Raw genomic sequence first — 22,409 nt, 5'->3', positions numbered from 1 at the left:
GAGTTCTTTGATGCAGTACAAGGTTCCCCTTCTGAGAAAAGGTTTTGGAACACAATGTGCAGTGATAAGGCTTCTCTCCTGTGTGTGTTCTTTGATGCAGTACAAGGTTCCCCTTCTGAGAAAAGGTTTTGGAACACACTGTGCAGTGATGAGGCCACTCTCCTGTGTGTACGCTTTGATGCTTTACAAGGGCCGACTTATGAGAAAAGCGCTTTGAACACTCAGTGCAGTGATAACGCTTCTCTCCTGTGTGTACGCTTTGATGCTGTACAAGGGATCTCTTTTCAGCAAAGCGCTTGGAACACACAGTGCAGCGATAAGGCTTCTCTCCTGTGTGTACAATTTGATGCCGTACAAGGGATCTCTTTTCAGCAAAGCGCTTGGAACACACAGTGCAGTGATAAGGTTTCTCCCCTGTGTGTTTTCTTTGGTGCTTTAGTAGATTTCCCTTTTGATTGAAGCTCTTCTCACACAAGGTGCAGCGATAAGGCTTTTCTCCTGTGTGTATGCCTTGATGCCGAAGAAGAATTTTCTTTTGAGTGAAGTTCTTGGCACATACAGTACACTGATGAGGCCTCTCTCCTGTGTGTACGCTTTGATGAGGCCTCTCTCCTGTGTGTGTTCTTTGATGCTGTAAAAAAGTTGCCTTTTGAGTGAAACACTTTTTACACGTTTCGCAGGGATATGGCCTGAGGCTGGTGTGTCCTTTTTTGTGCCTCACAAGAAGGGTCTCATTGATAAATCCTTTGTCACACACATTACAAGCAAAGTGTCTCTCCTTCATGTGCATTCTGCGCCGTTTCCTTAAGTAGATATTTTGAGTAAAATTCATCTTGCCTCCGGAACCTTTATGGCTTTCTTTCCCATTCATATTTTCTAGATGTGATTGTTGTTCTGCAAAATAGAAAAAACATTGAAAATTACATGAAGAAAATATTTCTTGAAAAAGCTGCATTAATATAATATGGAGAAGTGAACAGTTACAATTCAGGGGGAAAAAATGTAAGTTCTAGGAAAAAGAGTCACACTTCCCTTTGAGACACAAATGGAGGCTAGTCCTCCTACATAAAGTGCGTTGACCTGGTCCTGCAGCAGGAGCATGCTGGGAAATCAAGTGATTCACAAGAACCACTGTTCGACATGGAGTTTCTGGTTGGCTAGGGTAGGCACCTAAGCCGGGCAGAATCCACCACTCTAGTCAGGGTAAGCCAGACACACACCTGAGATAACCTGCGCTCACCCTCTGGTAGCTTGGCGCAGCGCAGTCAGGCTAGTTTAAAGAGGCAATGTGCAGAGCATTTGTGCAACACACTCGTGCAGCAACACAGTGAGTAAACCACAAAAGGGAATCCATGCAGGATTATGTAAAAATAAATTCTATATTGTACATCAAACAAGACCAAAAAGACTTACATCACACCGTTCACGCAAATAATGCAGGTTTGACAGAGAAAACACAAATTACTATGAAAACATAGGTCACGGCGCACCTGAGCTCCTATTACATTTCATACGGTAACTGTAGTGAACGTGGTTGACGTGATTGCATTTAGAAACCAAACGTAGGGCGCAGGAGCACCTACTAAACGCTAAACAGTAATTGAGCTTGAGTCTTCCAGCAGTTCTTCTCTATGGACGGCCCTGCGCCATTCTTGAGGTCATCTCCAGAGCAGAGACAATGCTGAACAAGAAATGCCCCTCACGCTCTTGCGAATTTGGAGCCCGCCAGGGCCGCTTGAATCACGTCTCTTTGCCAAATGGAAACCAAGCCACCCGTGAAGGAGAGCAGGGCGGCTTTACCACTCTTCTGGACCCAACCCGCCTCACAGTACCTTTGTGGGTGCAGGGTCAGTGTCCTCAGGGCATCTGTAACTTGCTAACAATGTTAACATGTCTCAGGAGTGGGACCCGACATTGAGAGCTTCGTGCAATATACGCGTTAAAACCAGAGGGCGAGGCTGGCTGGAATGAGCCTCAGAATGCTGGCCCGCCGCATGTTATAGAACAACGTGTTGTCGAAAGGCCTGCCTTGAAGGCTTTGTGCAGCTCCTGTAGCTCTGCAGCCTTAGACGCTGGACTGTACCATCTTAGAGCAGTACAAGTCTTCAGGGGGCTGTTCCTCGAGTCTCACCGCCAGAAGGGCCGCACTAGTTTATTCTTGGTGGCATCTGACGGTGGCGATATCTTGCCAGACTCCGGGGGTGAGGGTCACAATACAATTCAGCTGCAGTGAGCACAATGCTCAAGGACGTGTTTGTTTCTCTGGTAATGCCTCCAGGCGAAACAACGCTCTTCACGCTAGAGAAAAAACGCTCACCACATGCTGGTTTGTAAAACATGGAATACTTCCCTAGAATGCACAAAGGCACTCCCCTGGTCAGAGCGCTGCACTGTAGTCCCATGGTGCACTGTCCTGTAATGCACACAGTTTTACCTTGGTGCAGAAGGGAGTACTGGCGACATGCTAGCCCTTGTAAAATGGGCTCACCCAGGAAAAGTCTTGGAGAAAAGAGGCAACAAGGTCTTTGATGGCCCTGAGATCTCGAGAGAACAGGGGGCAAGCAAACAAGCCCTTGGAGAGCACTTCGGGGCACAAAAGGAGGTGGCAGGCAGCAGACAGCACATACAGTTAGGTTGCAAATTGGTAGTCCGTCCTGCAGCCCAGCTGCAGCAGGTCAACACAACAAGGCAGTTAGTTGAAATGGTTGTTGCTCCTGGCAGCACAGCAGTCCTCATGGCAATGAGCAGTTTGTAGAGCCAACAATGTCTGGCTACAAGTCCAAAGCAGCGTCTAAAAACATGGGATCAGAGCTCCAGTACATATACTCAAAAATGTCTTTAATGAACAGGTGACTTCAAATGAACCCTCAGAAGTGTGCAACAGTCCCTTGCAGCCCATTCCTGGCTCCAGACGATCAGTAGGGGGTAAATCAGCCCTTTGAGGGAGGGCAGGACACAACCTATTCAAATGTAAGTGTGAATCACCTCTCTCCCAGCCCAAGAAGACTATCAGCATGCAGATGAATGGAGATGTATCCCCTGTCACACCCAGCCCCTTCCATTGGGAAAGCTTGGTTGTCATGACTCTTCCAAACATGATAGTTCCAGGGGTTTCCTCTGTGGTTGAGTGAGGGGGTCAAACAGTAACCTCAAAGAATAGTGTTCAAAACACCTTTGAGGTCGAGCTTCCCCAATGTAGAATGCTGAACAGCTTTCTTTAGAGCACTCATGAGGCGTTCTACCAGACCATTGGCCTGGGGTCAAAGGGGAGTGCTTTTTTTGATGCTTTATATTGCGGTGATTTAGAACGTTTTTGAATTCTCGACTATTAAAAGGTGGGTCGTTGTCAGATTTTAAGATTGCAGGTACAAGTCATGACACAAAGATGCCATCTAGGTTTTGAATAACCCTGCTCATGTGTAGTGGATGAAAGGTCTTCTACCAATGGAAAATGTGAGTATTGATCAACAATAACTAGAAGATAATTTCCAGTCTCTGGAGGGCCATAAAAAAATCAATAGCAATTCTCTCCCAAGCATGATGGGGCAATTCTGTCATAATCAAAGGTTGCTGACTAACTTGAGATGAAAGACAGTTGCATATGTGACAAGTCTTCAATTCTTTTCGGACACTTTTGTCAAGATACGGAAACCAGACTCGATCACGGAGAGCTCTCTTAGTGGCAACTATTCCTCGATCTCCTTCTTGGGAAAATTCAACTACTTGTCAGAGACTTTGGTGAATAACAATCTGTGTACCTTGCAGGATGAGGCCTTTCTGCGTTGCTGAAAGTTCATCTCTTACATTTCTGAACTTCATATACTCGCTGTCATTAGTGAGAGGTCTAGAATACTGGTTCCACAACTTTTAATCTTGACATGCCACGACCTTGGCTTGTGGCAGTGGCAATTTGCTCTAAAGACATGGCAGTTGGTGTACTCGATTTCACAATAAATTGGATGTAATCCTCCACTATCTTACATGGGGTACCAGGGCATAATCAGCCAGTTTCTGATCTTTCCCTTGACCATGAAGAATCGTTTAGTTGAATTCTTGTGACCTCAAACCCCAATGCTCAATTCGAGGAGGCATTTTTGCTGTGGGATTCCCAAATACCATCTACAATGCTTGGGGATCAGCCATTAATGTGAAGGGCTTTCCATACACAAACACATGGAAATTATTCACAAGCCCAAACCAGTGCCACACTTTCTTACTCAGGTTCCAAGTAAGCACATTCAGTTAGTGACTGGCTCTTATTGGCATGTACCACGATATGTCTCCGGGCATTTTGCGGTCCCTTGTGCTGTGCAAAGACTGCGCCTAACCCTACAGGGCTAGCATCAACTACAACCTCTGTATGGAGTTTGAGATCGTGCGAACATGACCCAACTGGGTATCAGAGTGCTTCACAATTCTATAGCACTGTACTTCTGACATTTGGTTTGATTAGTCCTTTAAATAAATAAACTACCAAGTACATATATTCAATTTTAAGTGGAACACATTTCAACTTTACAAATAATACATGTCCTAAACATTACTAGAGATCAACTTGCATTACAATAGTATGTGTCCTAAACATTACTAGAGATCAGCTTGCATTACAATAGTATGTGTCCTAAACATTACTAGAGGTCAACTTGCATTACAATAGTATGTGTCCTAAACATTACTAGAGGTCAACTTGCATTACAATAGTATGTGTCCTAAACATTACTAGAGATCATCTTGCATTACAATAGTATTTGTCCTAAACATTACTAGAGATCAACTTGCATTACAATAATATGTGTCCTAAATATTACAACATGTGACATTTTATAAATACATGTACCAAGAATACCTCATATCATTTAGTACAGTGGATTGTACGTAGCAAACAGACTGGTTACAGAATTTATAGCTATTATCGTATACTGCTTTCGGCCCGGAAACATTGTACAGATGTGGCAGGGTCACGTCATGATGCTGCTGGTGAAAGCTGCCAGAAGATGCTTCAATGGCACGGCCTTCTGTACATGCCAATGTCCCCTCCACCCCAAGCCGTCCTCCCATTACCTTAGGTGCCAACTTTACAGTCGACAGTGAAGTTTCTGGTCGGCAGCAGTAGACATGAGCACTTTAGTTGAAACGGCTGCTACCATTATGCGAAGGGGAGGTGGTGAAGGCAAGAAAATGAAGTAATTTGCTTTTATAAATAACAAGCAAGGAGAGGCAAGCAGCGATGAGTGAGACGGTGAGGAACTGGCTCTCTTACTTTGAAGTCAGAGAAAGAACAGGCTTTTTAGGGGAACCATCATCTGACATTTGATCTCGGTCTGTGAATGAACAGCAAATGTGACGAGATAAGAACAAGAATTACAGCTGTTTACAAAAAAAAGCTTGGAGCGAGTGAAAAAGGTGCTCAAATGAAGTGCTCTTAGAAAAAGTGCTAAAGCAGTTGATAATATGGAACCATTGCAAAGATACAAGTACCGGGACGGTGCTCCTTGGGAGGGAACAATTTACGAAAAGGAGGGAGAAGTAGGAAAGATTAGCCATTTGGAAGCAAGGCTGTTTAAAGGAGATTCGAAGTAACAAATAAAAAGCAATGGGTGGGCAGTAAGCCCACAAAGTTAAGCGCTGTTGCGGCAAGACCTAAAAAAAAGAACTGGGCTGATGTTTTAGAATATATCAGAATTAGTACAAATGAAGCACATTTGTTTTGAATTACTTAAGTGTGGAGAAAAATTTTTTTTAATTATGATTAAAAAACACATTAATACACTAGGGGATGACATTTGCAAACATTATCATTTATGTGCAGTAAAACCATATTTCGGTGTAAATGTAATGATCATTTCAATTGAAAATGTGTTGTCTGTAATGGCAGTGCGCTACCACTCCAAGTATACTCCACACTACGCCACTCAACTCCACACCACTCCACTCCAATCTATGCCACTCACCCAATGAAACAACACTCCACTCCACACTCCTCTACTCTACACCACTTACCCCACTCCAATCCACCCCACTCCACTCCACTCCAATCTATGCCACTCACCCCATTAAACAACACTCCTCTCCACACTCCTCTACTCCACACCACTTACCCCACTCCAATCCACCCCACTCCACTCCACTCCACTCCAATCTATGCCACTCACTCCATGAAACAACACTCCACTCCATGCTCCTCTACTCCACACCACTTACCCCACTCCAATCCACCCCACCCCAATCTATCCCACTCCACTCCAAAGTACCCCAATCCATCCCACTACAATTCCCCCCATTCCAATCTATCCATTCCCAATTTACCCACCACAATCTACCCCACTCTAACTCAATCTACCCCATCCCGCTCCAAACTACCCCACTCCACCCCAATCTACCGCACTCCACTCAGATTTACCCCACTCTGCTCCAATATAACCCAGTCTACCTCACTCCACTTCAATCTACCCCATCCCACTCCAAACTACCCCACTCCACCCCAATCTACCGCACTCCACTCAGATTTACCCATCTCTGCTCCAATATACCCTAGTCTACCCCACTTCACTTCAATTTACCCCAACTCTAATCTAACTGACTTCACCCCAATCTACCTCGCTCTACTTCACTCCAATTTACCCAACTCCATTTCAATTTACCCCACTGCGATCTATCCAACTCATCTACACTCATACCACAATCTACCCACTCCAAACTACCACAATCTACCCAACTCAAATCTACCATAATCTAATGTACTCCACTGTAATCTACCCCACTCCACCCAATCTATCCCTCCCCACTTCATCCAATCCACCCCACTCCACCCAAACTATCCCTCTCCACTTCATCCAATCTACCCCACTCCAAACTACCACAATCTACCGACTCCAAACTACCACAATCTACCCCACTACAATCTACCATAATCTACTGCACTCCACTGTAATCTACCCTACTCCACCCAATCTATCCCTCCCCACTCCATCCAATCTCCCTCACTCCATCCAATCTACCCCACTCCATCCAATCCACCCCACTACAATCCACCCAATCTACCCCATTCCACTCCACCCTAATCTAACCCACAACACTCCACTACAATCTATCCAATTCCACTCCACCCCACTCTACCCAAACCTACCTCATTCCAGTAGAATCTAATCCACCCCACCCCAACCCAATCTACCCTACACCACCCTATATAACTCCACTCTATTCTACTCCAGTCCAATGTACCGAAATCCAAACTACCCCAATACACTGCACTCTAATCTACTCCACTCCAGTCCTCCCCACTCTACTCCAATCTACCTCATTCCACCCCATTCTTTCCCAATCTATCCCACTCCAATCCACTCCACTCCACCTCAATCTACTCCACTTCCACCCAAGACTTGATATACATTTTTCAAAACTCAGTGAAGGTTGTGGTGGACTGGCATTGGCTGATTTGTCTGTGTGCATGGCGAACGGCTTCCTTTGGCTTCCTCTGTGAATTAGTATAGCTGACAAACTGGCTGTATAAGCACGTGCAAATGTTTGTGACCATTTCGTGTGTGTCAACTGTGTAACCCGCACCCTATCCCCATCATCTGTCTGGTACGATTGCATTGTTTTTATTGTGGTTATAAATTATACACGGGCCAGACCTTGCGCTGCGTCCACGGTACATACCACACACACCACGCTTCCTGCTCATTATTCATCATGGGGAATCCTTTAACTAAATATAGCTTGGATAGATAACAGCCAGCCCCACCGAAGGGTTCACCTGCACATGTGGTAGCTTTGCGCCTTGGTCTGAGTTCCATTTTGTTTGTTAAAAAATGGGATGACTTGACTGCAAATAGGCCGGACTTACAGCTTCCATGTCAAGGTACATATGATATGAATAAACTGGCGTATTTGAAGCAGATGTTGGGGTTGAAAGGTAAGAAAATTCGGCCTACTGAATGGGAGACATACTATTGTTGGCAAGGGTTTGTAAAGGATTTACGTGCTACTAATGATATAAAATCCAAGGTGCATAGAGAACTGATCCAGGTTAGAAATAAAGTATTGCATGATATAGCTACAAAAAAAATTAGTGAGGACTGGAGGCGGACACAATTAGAAGTAGTGGGATTGTACCCAAGCCTTGCTGTGGAGTTAGAACAGGATGCGGGACTGGAAGACCAACTTTTAGAGGACATTTTAATGGGTAGATTGGGTATCTCAGCTGCAGCAGCCCAACCCACTGCGCGGCTTAGCGAAGACCAGAAGAAAGAGGCTGTTTGTTTAACGCTTCGCCTTCTGGATGAAACTTCTAAGCGTGTAGACTTGGAAGAGGTCCAAGATATGGCAGTGCTCCAGCAAGTGAGAAAGGAAGCAGTTGCAATCGCTGATAAACAATCTAAGAGGAAGGACCTATTATTAGCTTGTTGCACGCAGAACAATATATTACCTCCTAACCTGCTCAATACCCCATGGATGCAGTGTTTTTCTGATAGATCCCTAGATGACAATTTCAGCGCTTCTAAATGGCACAACTTGATATGGACTATATGTACATATGTATTAAACACTAACCACGATATTGCTATTCTGGCAAGGGCAGTTAGTGAGACTGACAAGCAGGTAAATGTTCAGAGGCGGACGAGCTTGCCTCTAGACTCCACTCTGGCCCGCCCGGACTCTACTGGGTCTCGGCAGTGTTCCCCAGCCGCGAAAAAAACAATTCTGCTTAGAACTGATACAGAGAAATGTGAGGAAGGGATGCACCAAATAATAGATGAGAAATTAACAATAGACAGGTTTGCGACAGGAAAGGGAAGGGCATACCTAGAAAAAACATTATCCATAGCACGTGCACAGCTCTTAGAAGACGGTACAGTAGCACATAGCACATACATACAAAAGGCGAAAGCAGGTGGGTCAGGTGCCACGGAGGTGCCCCCATCTCTGCCTCCACAATATGAATGGGACATTTCTAAGTTTAGCTTTGTAGATGCAGACCTGCAAGCATGGCCGGAAGCAGAATTGAAGGACAGGCTACAGTATGCAATTGATAAACTGCGGCAGTGGAAGCAGCTAGTGCACACATTTGCGGTATTAGAAGTGGTTAAATCATTACACCCACAGGCACCGCCAACATTAATTATGCCTTTAAGGGAGATACCCCACTTCCAGGAGGCAGGGATAATGCATATGTATTTGTACCATGGTTCAGGCAAGATATCATGAGTTTCACGAGAGACTTCCCGAAACTCCGTGAGGAGCCACGAAAGTGGTACGCAGAAATAGATAAAATGGCTATATTAGGGGGACTTTTATGCCGTGACTTTGATACCCTGTTTAACATCATAGTACCAAAGGACCTGTGGGAAGAGTGCAAGGGAAAGGTGGACTGGCCGAAAGCGGAGCCACAGAGAGAAAGGGGTGGAGCTCCAGGAGATGAAGTACAGGAGAAATATAATGAAGTAATTAAATTCTTGAAGGAAAAAGTACCGGAAAACAAAGTTGATTGGAATAAAATTACCAATACAAAGCAAGAAAAGGATGAGAGTGTAAACTCATTCTTTGACCGTCTGTTACAGGTATATCAGCAGAATAGTGGGTTAAAAACCCCCATGGGAGATGCAATGCCAGCGTTTGTAACAACATTTGTTCAGGGGTTAAGCACCCCAATAAAAACTCATCTACAGCAATCATTTGTTTGCTGGCAGCAGGAATCGATTGAAAAAATTCTGTCTGCAGCTAGGTACTGTTCTGATTATCAGGCGAATGCACAGATACTAGAAGCTGAAAAACTGAAAAAGGAGAAGGTTAGATTGATGGTGGCACAGGAAAGATTCTACACAGGACAACAAGGGAGGGGAAGAGATCGAATAAGAGGGAGAGGGGGTGGACGCAACTTTAACAAAGGTTCAAAATCCCTACCCCCACAAGGCACAGCGTGTTTCAACTGCAAAGACCCTAGTCATTGGAGGCCTGATTGCCCACTGCTTAAAAAGAGATACAGGGATGACACAGCCTCACAGAACAGGGGGCAGGGTCAAAAAGGTTCTCAGCAACACCCCCAGCGCCAAGAGCATAGAGACAATGACCAGCACAGACAGGTGAGGGACAATGACCAGTACAGACAGGTGAGGGGCAATGACCAGCACAGACAGGAAAAGGGACAATGACCAGCACAGACAGGTGAGGGACAATGACCAGTACAGACAGGTGAGGGACAATGACCAGCACAGACAGGAAAAGGGACAATGACCAGTACAGACAGGTGAGGGACAATGACCAGCACAGACAGGTGAGGGACAATGACCAGCACAGACAGGTGAGGGACAATGACCAGCACAGACAGGTGAGGGACAATGACCAGTACAGACAGGTGAGGGACAATGACCAGTACAGACAGGTGAGGGACAATGACCAGTACAGACAGGTGAGGGACAATGACCAGCACAGACAGGTGAGGGACAATGACCAGTACAGACAAGTGAGGGACAATGACCAGTACAGACAGGAGAGGGACAATGACCAGTACAGACAGGTGAGGGACAATGACCAGCACAGACAGGGTGAGGGACAATGACCAGTACAGACAGGTGAGGGACAATGACCAGTACAGACAGGAGAGGGACAATGACCAGTACAGACAGGTGAGGGACAATGACCAGCACAGACAGGTGAGGGACAATGACCAGCACAGACAGGTGAGGGACAATGACCAGTACAGACAGGTGAGGGACAATGACCCGCACAGACAGGTGAGGGACAATGACCAGTACAGACAGGTGAGGGACAATGACCAGTACAGACAGGTGAGGGACAATGACCAGTACAGACAGGTGAGGGACAATGACCAGCACAGACAGGTGAGGGACAATGACCAGCACAGACAGGTGAGGGACAATGACCAGTACAGACAGGTGAGGGACAATGACCAGCACAGACAGGTGAGGGACAATGACCAGCACAGACAGGTGAGGGACAATGACCAGCACAGACAGGTGAGGGGCAATGACCAGCACAGACAGGTGAGGGACAATGACCAGTACAGACAGGTGAGGGACAATGACCAGTACAGACAGGTGAGGGAAAATGACCAGCACAGACAGGTGAGGGACAATGACCAGCACAGACAGGTGAGGGACAATGACCAGTACAGACAGGTGAGGGACAATGACCAGTACAGACAGGTGAAAGACAATTACCAGTACAGACAGGTGCAATCAGATCCCCAAGGTCACCAGGACTGGACAGGGGCAGACGGGTGGGCGCAGAGGGACACTGATTTCCCACCACAGCCACGGCCAAGGAGTTCATACTAGGGGTGCCTGAAAGTGGAAGGCTGCCTAATAGCTCCAGCAATTGCAGTGGATCAATCTGGCCCATATGTAGAGGGATCAATTATGGGCCATATTATACCATTTTTGATTGATACAGGAGCTCAAAGATCAATGCTTAAGGCATTTGAGATGTCTATGGCACCACTTTCTGAGACATTAATCACAGCAGTCGGGATGACAGGACAACCAATAGATGAGTATTTGACTCAACCACTAAAATTTGTGGTGGGCAACATAACTGTTACCCATCAGTTCATCTTCAGCAGATTCTGTCCGGTTAATTTACCAGGTAGGGACTTGCTCTACAAACTCCAATGCACCATACACCAACAGGGGTTTTTCTGGTGAGTCGCTAAATGGTCTGATGTTACAGGCTTACATGACATGCCCCAATCCTGCTGTACCCTCTAGGCTACGTGGCACTGTGCCCCCTAAGGTGTGGGCCACAGGTGCTAATGATGTAGGAAAAATGTTAGATTACCCACCAGTACGAATAAAATTAAAACCCGGAGCCCGTCTCCCGAGAGTACCACAGTACAAGATTTCCAAAGAAGGGGAAGAGGGGATAGCACCTGTCATTCAAGATCTTCTAAAGCAGGGTATAATCAGGGAAATACGCTCCAGTCCATGCAACACCTCTATACTCCTGGTGAAAAAGGCATCCAAGGGCCCAGATGGGGCCCCTGTGTACCGCTTTACTCAGGACCTGAGAGAATTGAACAAAATAGTGGAGCCCTCTTTCCCAGTGGTTCCAAATCCTGCAACAATATTACCTAATATCCCTGTATCAGCTACACACTTTACAGTGATGGATCTTAGCTCCGCCTTCTTTACAATACCACTGCATCAAGACAGCCAGTACCTGTTCAGTTTTGTATTCCGCTCCAGGAGATTCACTTGGAGCAGGTTAGTGCAAGGGTATACAGAGTCTCCCTCCATCTTCACAAATGCACTGAAAACAGACTTAGACTCCCTGGTACTTAAGGGAGGCTCCACTCTCATCCAATACATCGATGATTTGCTTTTGGCCTCTCCATCTCAGGAGGCCTGCGAGGAGGACACTATTGCAGTCCTCTGTCATCTGGCGCTGAAAGGATACAAGGTGTCCCCAAAGAAATGACAGTTCTGCCTCACTGCAGTGAAGTATCTTGGGCATGAATTGTCAGAGGGGGCGAGAAAACTGTTGCCTGATAGAATTTCCACCATCACTGGTTTTCCCCGTCCACGTACACACAAAGAGGTCACGGTTTTCCTGGGGGTGGCGGGATACTGTAGGCACTGGATACCAAACTTTTCCCTGATTGCCAAGCCACGGCAAGCATTGACACACAAAGAGATTCCGGATGAGGTGCCATGGTCCCCAGACTGTGAATTAGCATTCACAACACTGAAAAGTGAATTGAGTGGGGCTCAGCACTTGGCTTACCAGATTACAGCAAGGAATTTCATTTGTTCTGCCATGAGAAGGGAGGGTGCTCATTAGGGGTGTTAAGCCAGAAACATGGTTCCTACTACCGTCCTGTGGCTTACTACTCAGCCACGCTAGACCCAGTAGCTTCTGGGTTACCACTGTGCCTCCGAGCGGTGGCCGCTGCAGCACTGGCGGTCGAACAGTCAGAGAACATTGTATTGGTCCATACCCTTGTTTTACACGTTCCCCGTGCTGTGGATATTCTGCTTACCTCCACCAGGACACAGCACTTAACAAATGCACGCCTCACAGATATGAGCTAGTGTTGTTGGCACCACACATTGCCATCAAGAGATGCACCACCTTGAACCCTGCATGCCTCTTACCAACAGAGCATGCTTTGGAGGATTTTTGGTCAGATGATGCCTTTCATGACTGCACCCTGGCTATAGACAGACATACTAAGGTGCGCCCAGACCTAATAGACACCCCATTATCAGATGCTCAAGGGGACCTGTTTGTAGATGGGTCATGCCTGAGAGATGAAAGAGGAGATTTACAGAAATCTTATGCGGTGGGCACCGCCAACAAACTACTGGAGGGACCGACCCCCTGGACCACGCACGCAATTCAGCGAGGACATCGCCGACTTCGTCAGCTCGCATGCCCTCCCCTCCGCTGACTACATCCTCCTGGGGGACCTGAACTTCCACCTGGAGAACAACAACGACCACAACACCAGCACCCTGCTCGACAACCTCGCCAACCTGGGACTCAAGCAACTGGTGTCCACCCCCACCCACCTCGCCGGACACACACTCGACGCCGTCTTCTCATCCAGCACAGACATCAACTTCAGCCACGCCACAGAGCTTCAATGGACGGACCACAGCTGCGTCCACTTCACCTTCAAGAGAACGACGACCCACCAACACCAGCAACACACCGCCCGCAGAAGCTGGAACAAGATCACAGCAGACCAGCTCGCCACCTCCCTGAGCCAACACCCTCCTGCCAGCTCAGCGAACCCCAGCCAGGCCGCCGACAACATCACGAAGTGGATCTGCAACTGCGCGGACGAACTCGCCCCGCTGAGGACCCCGCCCAGCAGACCCGGCAGCAAGAAGGCCCCATGGTTCACCGACGAACTCAAGAGCTCCAAGAAGAACTGCCGAGCCCTCGAGAAAGTCTGGAAAAGGGACCCGACACCGGACAACAGGACCTCCTACAAACTGGCCACCCGGAAACACCACCAGCTGATCCGCGCCACCAAGAGAACAGCATTCAAGGACCGGTTGGACAACAACGCACACAACAGCAAGGAACTCTTCAGCATCGTGAAAGAGCTCTCCAACCCCAGCGCAGGAAACAACGACATCACCCCATCGCAAGACCTCTGCAACTCCCTCGCCTCATACTTCCACAACAAGATCACGGACATACACAGCAGCTTCAACAACCAACCAACGCACACCACGACCGACCTGCCACCCCCCCCCACCACCACCCTCCACGTCTGGACCCCGATCAGCACAGAAGACACCATCCGCACGATGAACTCCATCCACTCCGGATCACCAACCGACCCCTGCCCTCACCACGTCTTCAACAAGGCCGACGCTGTCATCGCACCCCACCTGCGAGACATCATCAACACATCCTTCGACACCGCCATCTTCCCCGAAAGCTGGAAACACGCCGAACTCAGCGCTCTACTCAAGAAACCAACAGCGGACCCCACCGACCTCAAGAACTACCGCCCCATCTCGCTTCTCCCGTTTCCAGCCAAAGTCATCGAGAAGACCGTCAACAAGCAGATGGCCGCCTTCCTCGAGACGAACGGATCCCTCGACCCCTCACAGTCCGGCTTCCGAGCCAACCACAGCACCGAGACCGCCCTCATCGCCGCCACCGATGACATCCGAGCCCTGATGGACAAAGGAGAAACAGCGGCCCTCATCCTCCTAGACCTCTCCGCAGCATTCGACACGGTCTGCCACCGCACCCTAATACGGCGCCTCAGCAACATCGGAATCCAGGACAAGGCGCTGGAATGGATCATCTCCTTCCTCGACGGAAGAACACAGCGAGTCCGCCTACCACCGTACAAGTCAGAGGCCTCCGAAGTCATCTGCGGCGTCCCCCAAGGATCATCACTGAGCCCCACCCTCTTCAACGTCTACATGAGCCCCCTCGCGGCCATCGTACGCAAACACCACCTCAGCATCATCTCATACGCCGACGACACCCAGCTGATCCTCTCCCTGACCAACAACCCCGCCGCCGCCAGAGCCAACCTGCACGAAGGGATGAAAGAGGTAGCCGAGTGGATGACGACCAGCCGCCTGAAACTGAACTCGGACAAGACGGAGGTCCTCATCCTGGGCTCTTCACCCTCCGCCTGGGACGACTCCTGGTGGCCTCCCGCCCTGGGCACCGCACCCAAACCGACAGACCATGCACGAAACCTGGGCTTCATCCTGGACTCCTCCCTCTCCATGACCAGGCAAGTCAACAGCGTCTCCTCGGCGTGCTTCAACATCCTACGCATGCTACGGAAGATCTTCTGGTGGATCCCCTCAGAGACCAGGAAGACCGTCACCCAGGCCCTCGTCACCAGCCGACTGGACTACGGCAACGCCCTCTACGCCGGGACCACCGCCAAGCTCCAGAAGAGACTCCAGCGGATCCAAAACGCCTCAGCCAGACTCATCCTCGACATCCCACGATCCAGCCACATCTCCGGACATCTGAGAGACCTTCACTGGCTTCCCATCAACAAGAGAATCACCTTCCGCCTCCTCACCCACGCACACAAAGCCCTACACGACCAAGGCCCGAGCTACCTCAACAGCCGAGTCAACTTCTACGCTCCCAAACGCCACCTCCGATCAGCCAACCACGCCCTCGCCGCCGTCCCCCGCATCCGAAGAGCGACTACAGGAGGAAGGTCCTTCTCCTACCTGGCCGCCAAGACCTGGAACTCCCTCCCGTCCGACCTGCGCCTGACCCAAGACCACCTCTCCTTCAGGAAGAAGCTGAAGACCTGGCTGTTCGAGCAGTAGCGGCACCCCCCCTCCCCAGCGCCTTGAGACCCTACGGGTATGTAGCGCGCTCTATAAGTGTCACTGATTGATTGATTGATTGGGAGGCTGACAGCTGCCAGGAGTACACAAGCGGCTGAACTCGTGGCACTGACGAGGGCATGCATCCTGGCTGAGGGTAGAAAGGTAAACATATATACCGACAGCCAGTATGCATTTGGTGTAGTGCACGACTTCGGTCACTTATGGTCAATGAGGGGGTTCCTCACATCAGCAGGGCTGATACAAATAGTCATAAAACAATAAAACACTGCGTGTGATAGAAGTGGGACACCAGCCGATGTCCGACTAACACACTGGGGAAACATAAACAGGAAGAAAGTAGTAGGCAATAACAGGTCATCTGAGTATTGTACATCATATAACAGACAATCTATAACATACACATATGCATGAAAGGTATAAATCAACTAAGCATTTAGTGCATTTGTGTCGACGACGTTTCGAACCAAGAACAATATTGGTTCATCCTCAGGACAGAGGGTAATTGCTGTATTCCCGTGCCTGCAAGACCTCCCATTGTGGACTTGCCGACTGCATTGCCAGACCCTGATATCGAGGGCATCTCCCCTTGGATCACAGTCAACCCTTGGAAAGTTCCAAGAGTATTTTCGAATATTGCTTCTTGGGTCATAATACCCTTCTTAACTCTAGTCACACTGAATCGTATGGCATATGGATCTCTATATAAGTGAGACTATTACAAATGTGTACCTTTAAGGCAATTACCCTCTGTCCTGAGGATGAACCGATATTGTTCTTGGTTCGAAACGTCGTCGACACAAATGCACTAAATGCTTAGTTGATTTATACCTTTCATGCATCTGTGTGTGTTATAGATTGTCTGTTATATGATTTACAATACTCAGATGACCTGTTATTGCCTACTACTTTCTTCCTGTTTATGTTTCCCCAGTGTGTTAGTCGGACATCGGCTGGTGTCCCACTTCTATCACACGCAGTGTTTTATTGTTTTATGACTATTTTGTATTTGGGTAATAAATTGTCCGGCTGGACATTCCCCCAAAAATATAGTTCCATTTGGTCTATATTCATTCTCTTGAATTGCTTCCTTGTCTAAGGACCCCTGTCTCTGTAATAAACTCCCATCCAAGGTAGCCATCATAAAATGTGCTGCATACACATCATCTAGAGACTATGTGTCAAGGGGCAATGCATTCATTGATGGAGAAGCAAAGAGGATAGCACTGACAGGCTGCCAGCTAGCAATGGTACAGATAGAGAGCAGCAACAAAAAAGTGGACGCTAAACAAGACTCATTGCATTTTGACCCAATCCACATCCAGAAGCAAGTTGACATCCAGGAGATGACCGGGTGGGCAAAAGGAGGGTGTGTGAAAACAGAGGAGGGATTATGGACTGGGCCCAATGGGAAGATATGTCTGCCTTCATCAATGCTTCCTTCAATGGCACATCTCTTCCATGGCCCCTCACATGTGGGGAGAGATGGAATGATAAGGCTGTTTTCACAATGCTGGTATCATGGCAAATTTCGTCAAGCAGCTGAGATACTTTGCAGACAGTGCACTATCTGTGCACAGTATAACACTGGTAAGAGTACCCATACTGCACCTGGCCACTTCCCTCCACCTCATGGACCGTTTGAAAGCCTACAAATGGATTTCATTGACATGCCCCCCACCCACAAGTACAGGCATGTTTTGGTCATCGTCTGTATGTTTAGTAAGTGGACAGAGGCATACCCCACAAAGAACTGTGATGCATTAACAGTTGCTAAGTGTCTCCTGAAAGACCTAATACCCAGATTTGGGATCCCAATCCTTCTGGCCTCAGACAATGGGCCTGCGTTCATTTCTCAGGTGATAAGGGGTCTATGCAAAGGTCTTGGGGTCACACAGAAATTACATTGTGCTTATCACCCACCAGCAGCAGGTGCAGTGGAAAGGATGAATGGAGTCTTGAAGAATAACTAAGTTGAGCGCGCATGAGATATTGATTGAACGACCCATGAATATTGCGGGTCACATGTCCATTTACCTGGGAGCTCCAGAATCCACTCTCCAAACTCTGCAAAAAGCCCAAAATGCCGCAGCCCGACTCCTAACGAACACCCCGGCCAGAACATCTGCCAAGCCCGCACTGAGGAAGCTGCATTGGCTCCCCATCAGGGAAAGGGTAACTTTCAAGGCCCTCTGTCTGGCCCACAAGGTACTTCACAACACCGGCCCCCCAATCCTAAACAACTGGATCACACCCTACAGACCCACGAGAGCGCTTCGTTCCGAACATGGAAACCTCATCACGATCCCCAAGGTAAAGAAGGCCCGTATAGGTGGCCGCCGCTTTTCGGTTAACACGGGAAAAAAATGGAACGCACTCCCCCTGAGCCTCAGAGCAGAACCAAACCTCCTGCGGTTCAGGAAATCTCTCAAAACCCTACTCTTCCCCTGAGCCATCATCACTCCTGACCATCCCCCCCTGTGAGTAAAAGGTTCAGCGCTGGGATACCCTATGGGTGACTACGCGCTCTAGAAAAACCATAAATAAATAAATAATAAATAAACACTGCGCCTCTGCCAATAGTAGTTGATCTGCTTTTGTGTTACTGTAAATAACTAACAGAGACATTACGTTATCTTCACCTCCAGGTCCTGCAGGCTCTTCCAGAAGCAGCAACTCCGCCGCCACATGACCTGCAGCCTGGGGACCGGATCTGGATCAAGGCCCACACCCGACGGCACTGCCTCCAGCCCAGGTGGAAAGGCCCCTACACCGTCCTCCTGACCACAGCGACCGCCGTGAAGTGCGAGGGATTGACTTCGTGGATCCACAGTTCCCACACCAAGCGGACAGTGGACCAGGACGACCAGCGGCAAGCTCCAGCAGCACCTGAGGCGGAGCATAGGTACAACCTCCGATCCACCAGGAAGGACCAGGCTGACCAACACGACAGGGGATAAGGAAGAAGAGATCTCCTGCTGGCTGCGGACCATCCCTCCAACAGACTGACCAGCGCAATTTGCTGTGCCCGGCAGACACGGCCTCCGAATGATATCATAGAGACACCTGTCTCCTCCAAGTGCCTATCGTCTGTCATGTGCTAGTAACCTCTGACAGACCCAGCAAAGGCGCCAACGTGTTTGATTTCAAATGGTGCTGGTGTCTGTATCAAATATAGGGATACAAGACCCTGCTAGTTAGACATTAAGGACTGACAGCACAACACAGAATATCGAAGCACCAGAAGAACATTGAACTGTGGAAATAGACTATATTCAGCTACATGACTACCACCGCATCTGGACCACCTTTGATCACAACAAGGAGTGGCAGACTGATGCGAATGACAATAGAAGTGCAAGAGTCAACATTGGTGATAGTTATACGATTATTGTGGCCAGGAGTGGAAAAGAAGGGACAAATCCAGCTGATTGTACCAAAACCACCACTGATGAAGAAAGGTGGCGGACTTGATATTGCAACAGCTTACATTCCCCACATTTGACAGCCAAGCGCCGGCCCAGGAACTGGCAAACACACGCCTGGACATCTTGGACAGTGTAATATCTGGTATACAACACATTGGCTGGGGGGCAGTAATGGATGCTGTTGTAACCATAGTTTATTCATTATTAATAAAGTTGAGATATGCAGGTTGCATCACCTGCAGTACACAGGTGGATAACGATACGGGTGGTGGAAGAAAGGGTGTTATATATAACAATAAGGTCAGCAGTGGCAACGTTATCACCAGGAGTAGAGGTAACAACTGTTCAGAGAGTAGCAGTGCCAAATCCCCCAATACTGAGCGGGCTGCAGACACTTATACTGAATGATCTTTCCTTCCCAAATGTTGGCTTCCTGCCATCAGCCCAGGAGCTAACAACAGCGCGTACTGAGGTTCTACAAAGTATTATAATTGCCATAGAGAACAGTGGGTTACATATTGTCGCAGATGTCAATTGGGGCGAAAATAACGGCTTATCATTAATCCCATAAACGCTTTAAAATGCCTAGGCCAAGGACAAATGAGCGTAGATGGCCATATATACTGGCAGCTGTATTATCACCAGTACCTGGGATAGTTCTGACAACCATATTTATAGTGTTTGCAGAAGAGTTTGACATCCTATTTCTTCATGGCAAAGTGGGTGATGAGAATAATACAGTTATACAACATGAGGAGCCAAACATAGTTGTGCCAGACCAAATTGTGTTGGGGAAGAAGGAGGTTACAGAAGGGGATGACAGAGAATTGTGGGAAGAATATGACAACAATAAATATGTTGAAATGCTGATATTGTATGTACAGATCATGAACATTTCAGGATGCTATGTTTGTACCCACCTACCAACAGATACACAGCACAGCATGAGCTACATTGTACTACCAGTTTCCAAATATATGGGTTGTATTCTGATGCATGAGTTACTCTCCACTGAACACAATATGTCAGTATTAGTTGCACCTCCCAACACTGGCCTCACGGCAGTTCCAACACTGAATGTTTCCAATATAGCGGGTATCAGACAGGGTGCCAGGGAGCCTAAGAAGAAATGGGCACCATGCAGGAATATGCACCCTACAAGGTCAGACACTGAGATGCTTAGCACATTTGACAGGAGGTATTATTATTATATAAAATGTATAACGCGCTCAGTTACCCAGGGGCATCCCGGCGCAGTACAGAACAGGAAGAAAGCTCCGCTCAATCGCTATACTGGAAACAGGTAGGTCTTCAAGAGTTTCCTAAAGAGTAAGATCTTGGGCTCTGAACGGATCTTGAAGGGCAGGGAGTTCCACAGTGCCGCCACTTGCACTGAGAAACGCCTGCCCCCAGAGCGAGCTCTCTTTACTCTAGCTGACTGCAGGAGATGTCCTTGGTCCGAACGCAGTGGACGTGTGGGCTTATAGGGACGTGCCATAGTGGAAAGGATAGGGGAGCCCTTACCAGTCCAGAAACAGGGCTGAAGAGAATGATAATGAGCAGAGCGGAAACAAGGAGGTTAATATACCAAGGTTTAGGGTAGAAGAGCTGTCCTTAGCCCCATCCTGCATCCTATATGATGAAGGGATACAGCGGGACAGAGTACCTAAATTACCTTCAGACATAGCTATAGCACGTAACTGCTCAACACAGCAGTCATGCATACCCTACCCTTGTGTTACAGGATCTACTGCAAGGACAACAAGGATTGTTGGCATGTAAGGACAGGATAACCAAGATGAGGAGGATAATGGAACCTAGGAAAGTGAACCAAATTTTTGTGGGCAAAAGTAACTGCACACACATCACAAGGCTGTCACGTATCAAGGACAGCAATACTGGGTCCTCACCTGGACTGGTGGGTTACAAGGGACTATTTTTTGTCTGCGGACCATGGGCATACTTTTACCTGCCTCCAGGTTGGTACGGCCGTTGCTACCTTGCATCAATAATACCACGTATGGTCCACTTCTCAGACATAGCACAGGCTAGAAAGCCAGGTGTGAGGCCTACAAGGATGAGAAGGTCAGCTGGATGGGCTGATCATTTTATGACAGCTGTTGGAGTAATGGTCCCAGGTGCTGGAGTAGTGTACACCTCCCAGAGGATACATGAGTTAGCTAGAATGATTGAGGATCTGGCTGACTCTACTGCAGCAGGGCTGGGAAACATAACAGCAGAGCTGTCCGCCATGCGGGCGGTAGTGATCCAGAATAGGGTTGCTTTAGACATCATCCTAGCCAAAGAGGGTGGGCTTTGTCGGGTCATCCATCAGAAGTGCTGTTCTTATATACCTGACAACAGCCGGAACATAGATAGGGCAATCCATAACATAAAGGACATTAGGGATGAGGCAGAGGGCATACACACTGGTGAGTTTTGGGACAAACTGATGCAATGGCTGTCAGGTTGGGGCTCATGGATCCTAAAGGCTGTTATCATAATAGCAGCTGTGTTGTTGACACTCTGCATTATGATACAGGTCTACCCAGTCTGCTGTGCATCCCTTGTCTCCTACTGCTCTTGCTCAATACGCCGTGGCCATAAGCACGGCCATAAGCCGGAGCGACAGGAGCAACAGGCAGTGGCTGAAGTGCCTGCCATGGGCATGAATTTGTTGGCACGCAGGGTATATTGATTTGGTATCAGATTTGGGAGATGTTGAAGCCATCTTTTTCTTTGATACCAACTGTAGTGGCTTCAAGCCCTATTAACTTAGCCTACATCTAAAAACCTCCATCTTGGGAGGTTTTGCCCTTTCGCCGTCTGAGAAATGCTGTCCTTGCATTTCTCTACGCCCAGACGAGGTGCGTGACACACTGCTTGCACAATACATTTTATTAGCCAATAACAGATTTCGCAATATTACTCATCGCCTTGCTTATGTCGCAGTCTGTATGGAAATATACCAGCAGCTCGCATTTTGATTGACTGACCCCAATACTGCCCATTCTGATCACATGGTTAGCTACAGTATGTGTGCATCAAATGTATCAAACCTTACAAGGAGATGTCTTGTTACAGATCTTTGTCCATTGGCTGAGGGAATCATGGTTGACTGTAACAACGTATAATACTTAAATGTAAATGTAAATTGATACTTGTATAG

General features: G+C 48.0%; 1 protein-coding gene across 1 annotated transcript in view; it reads right to left on the bottom strand.

The window, feature by feature from the left end:
* Positions 1–4: 4 nt before the first annotated feature.
* The window catches only part of LOC147663419 (uncharacterized), a gene marked incomplete at its 3' end in the record, with an annotated part of 48,468 nt that continues 26,063 nt past the window's right edge, over positions 5–22,409 (bottom strand). Inside the window, exon 3 of the mRNA XM_086950473.1 lies at positions 5–894. Coding sequence (XP_086806599.1) covers positions 5–894 — 890 coding nt within the window. The remainder of the gene's footprint in view (positions 895–22,409) is intronic.

This window comes from Lissotriton vulgaris, unplaced genomic scaffold, assembly GCF_964263255.1.
Source record: "Lissotriton vulgaris unplaced genomic scaffold, aLisVul1.2 SCAFFOLD_1057, whole genome shotgun sequence".
NCBI classification, from domain to species: domain Eukaryota; kingdom Metazoa; phylum Chordata; class Amphibia; order Caudata; family Salamandridae; genus Lissotriton; species Lissotriton vulgaris.
Note: the sequence above shows the minus strand (reverse complement) of the source record. Positions and strands in the feature narration are given on the sequence as shown.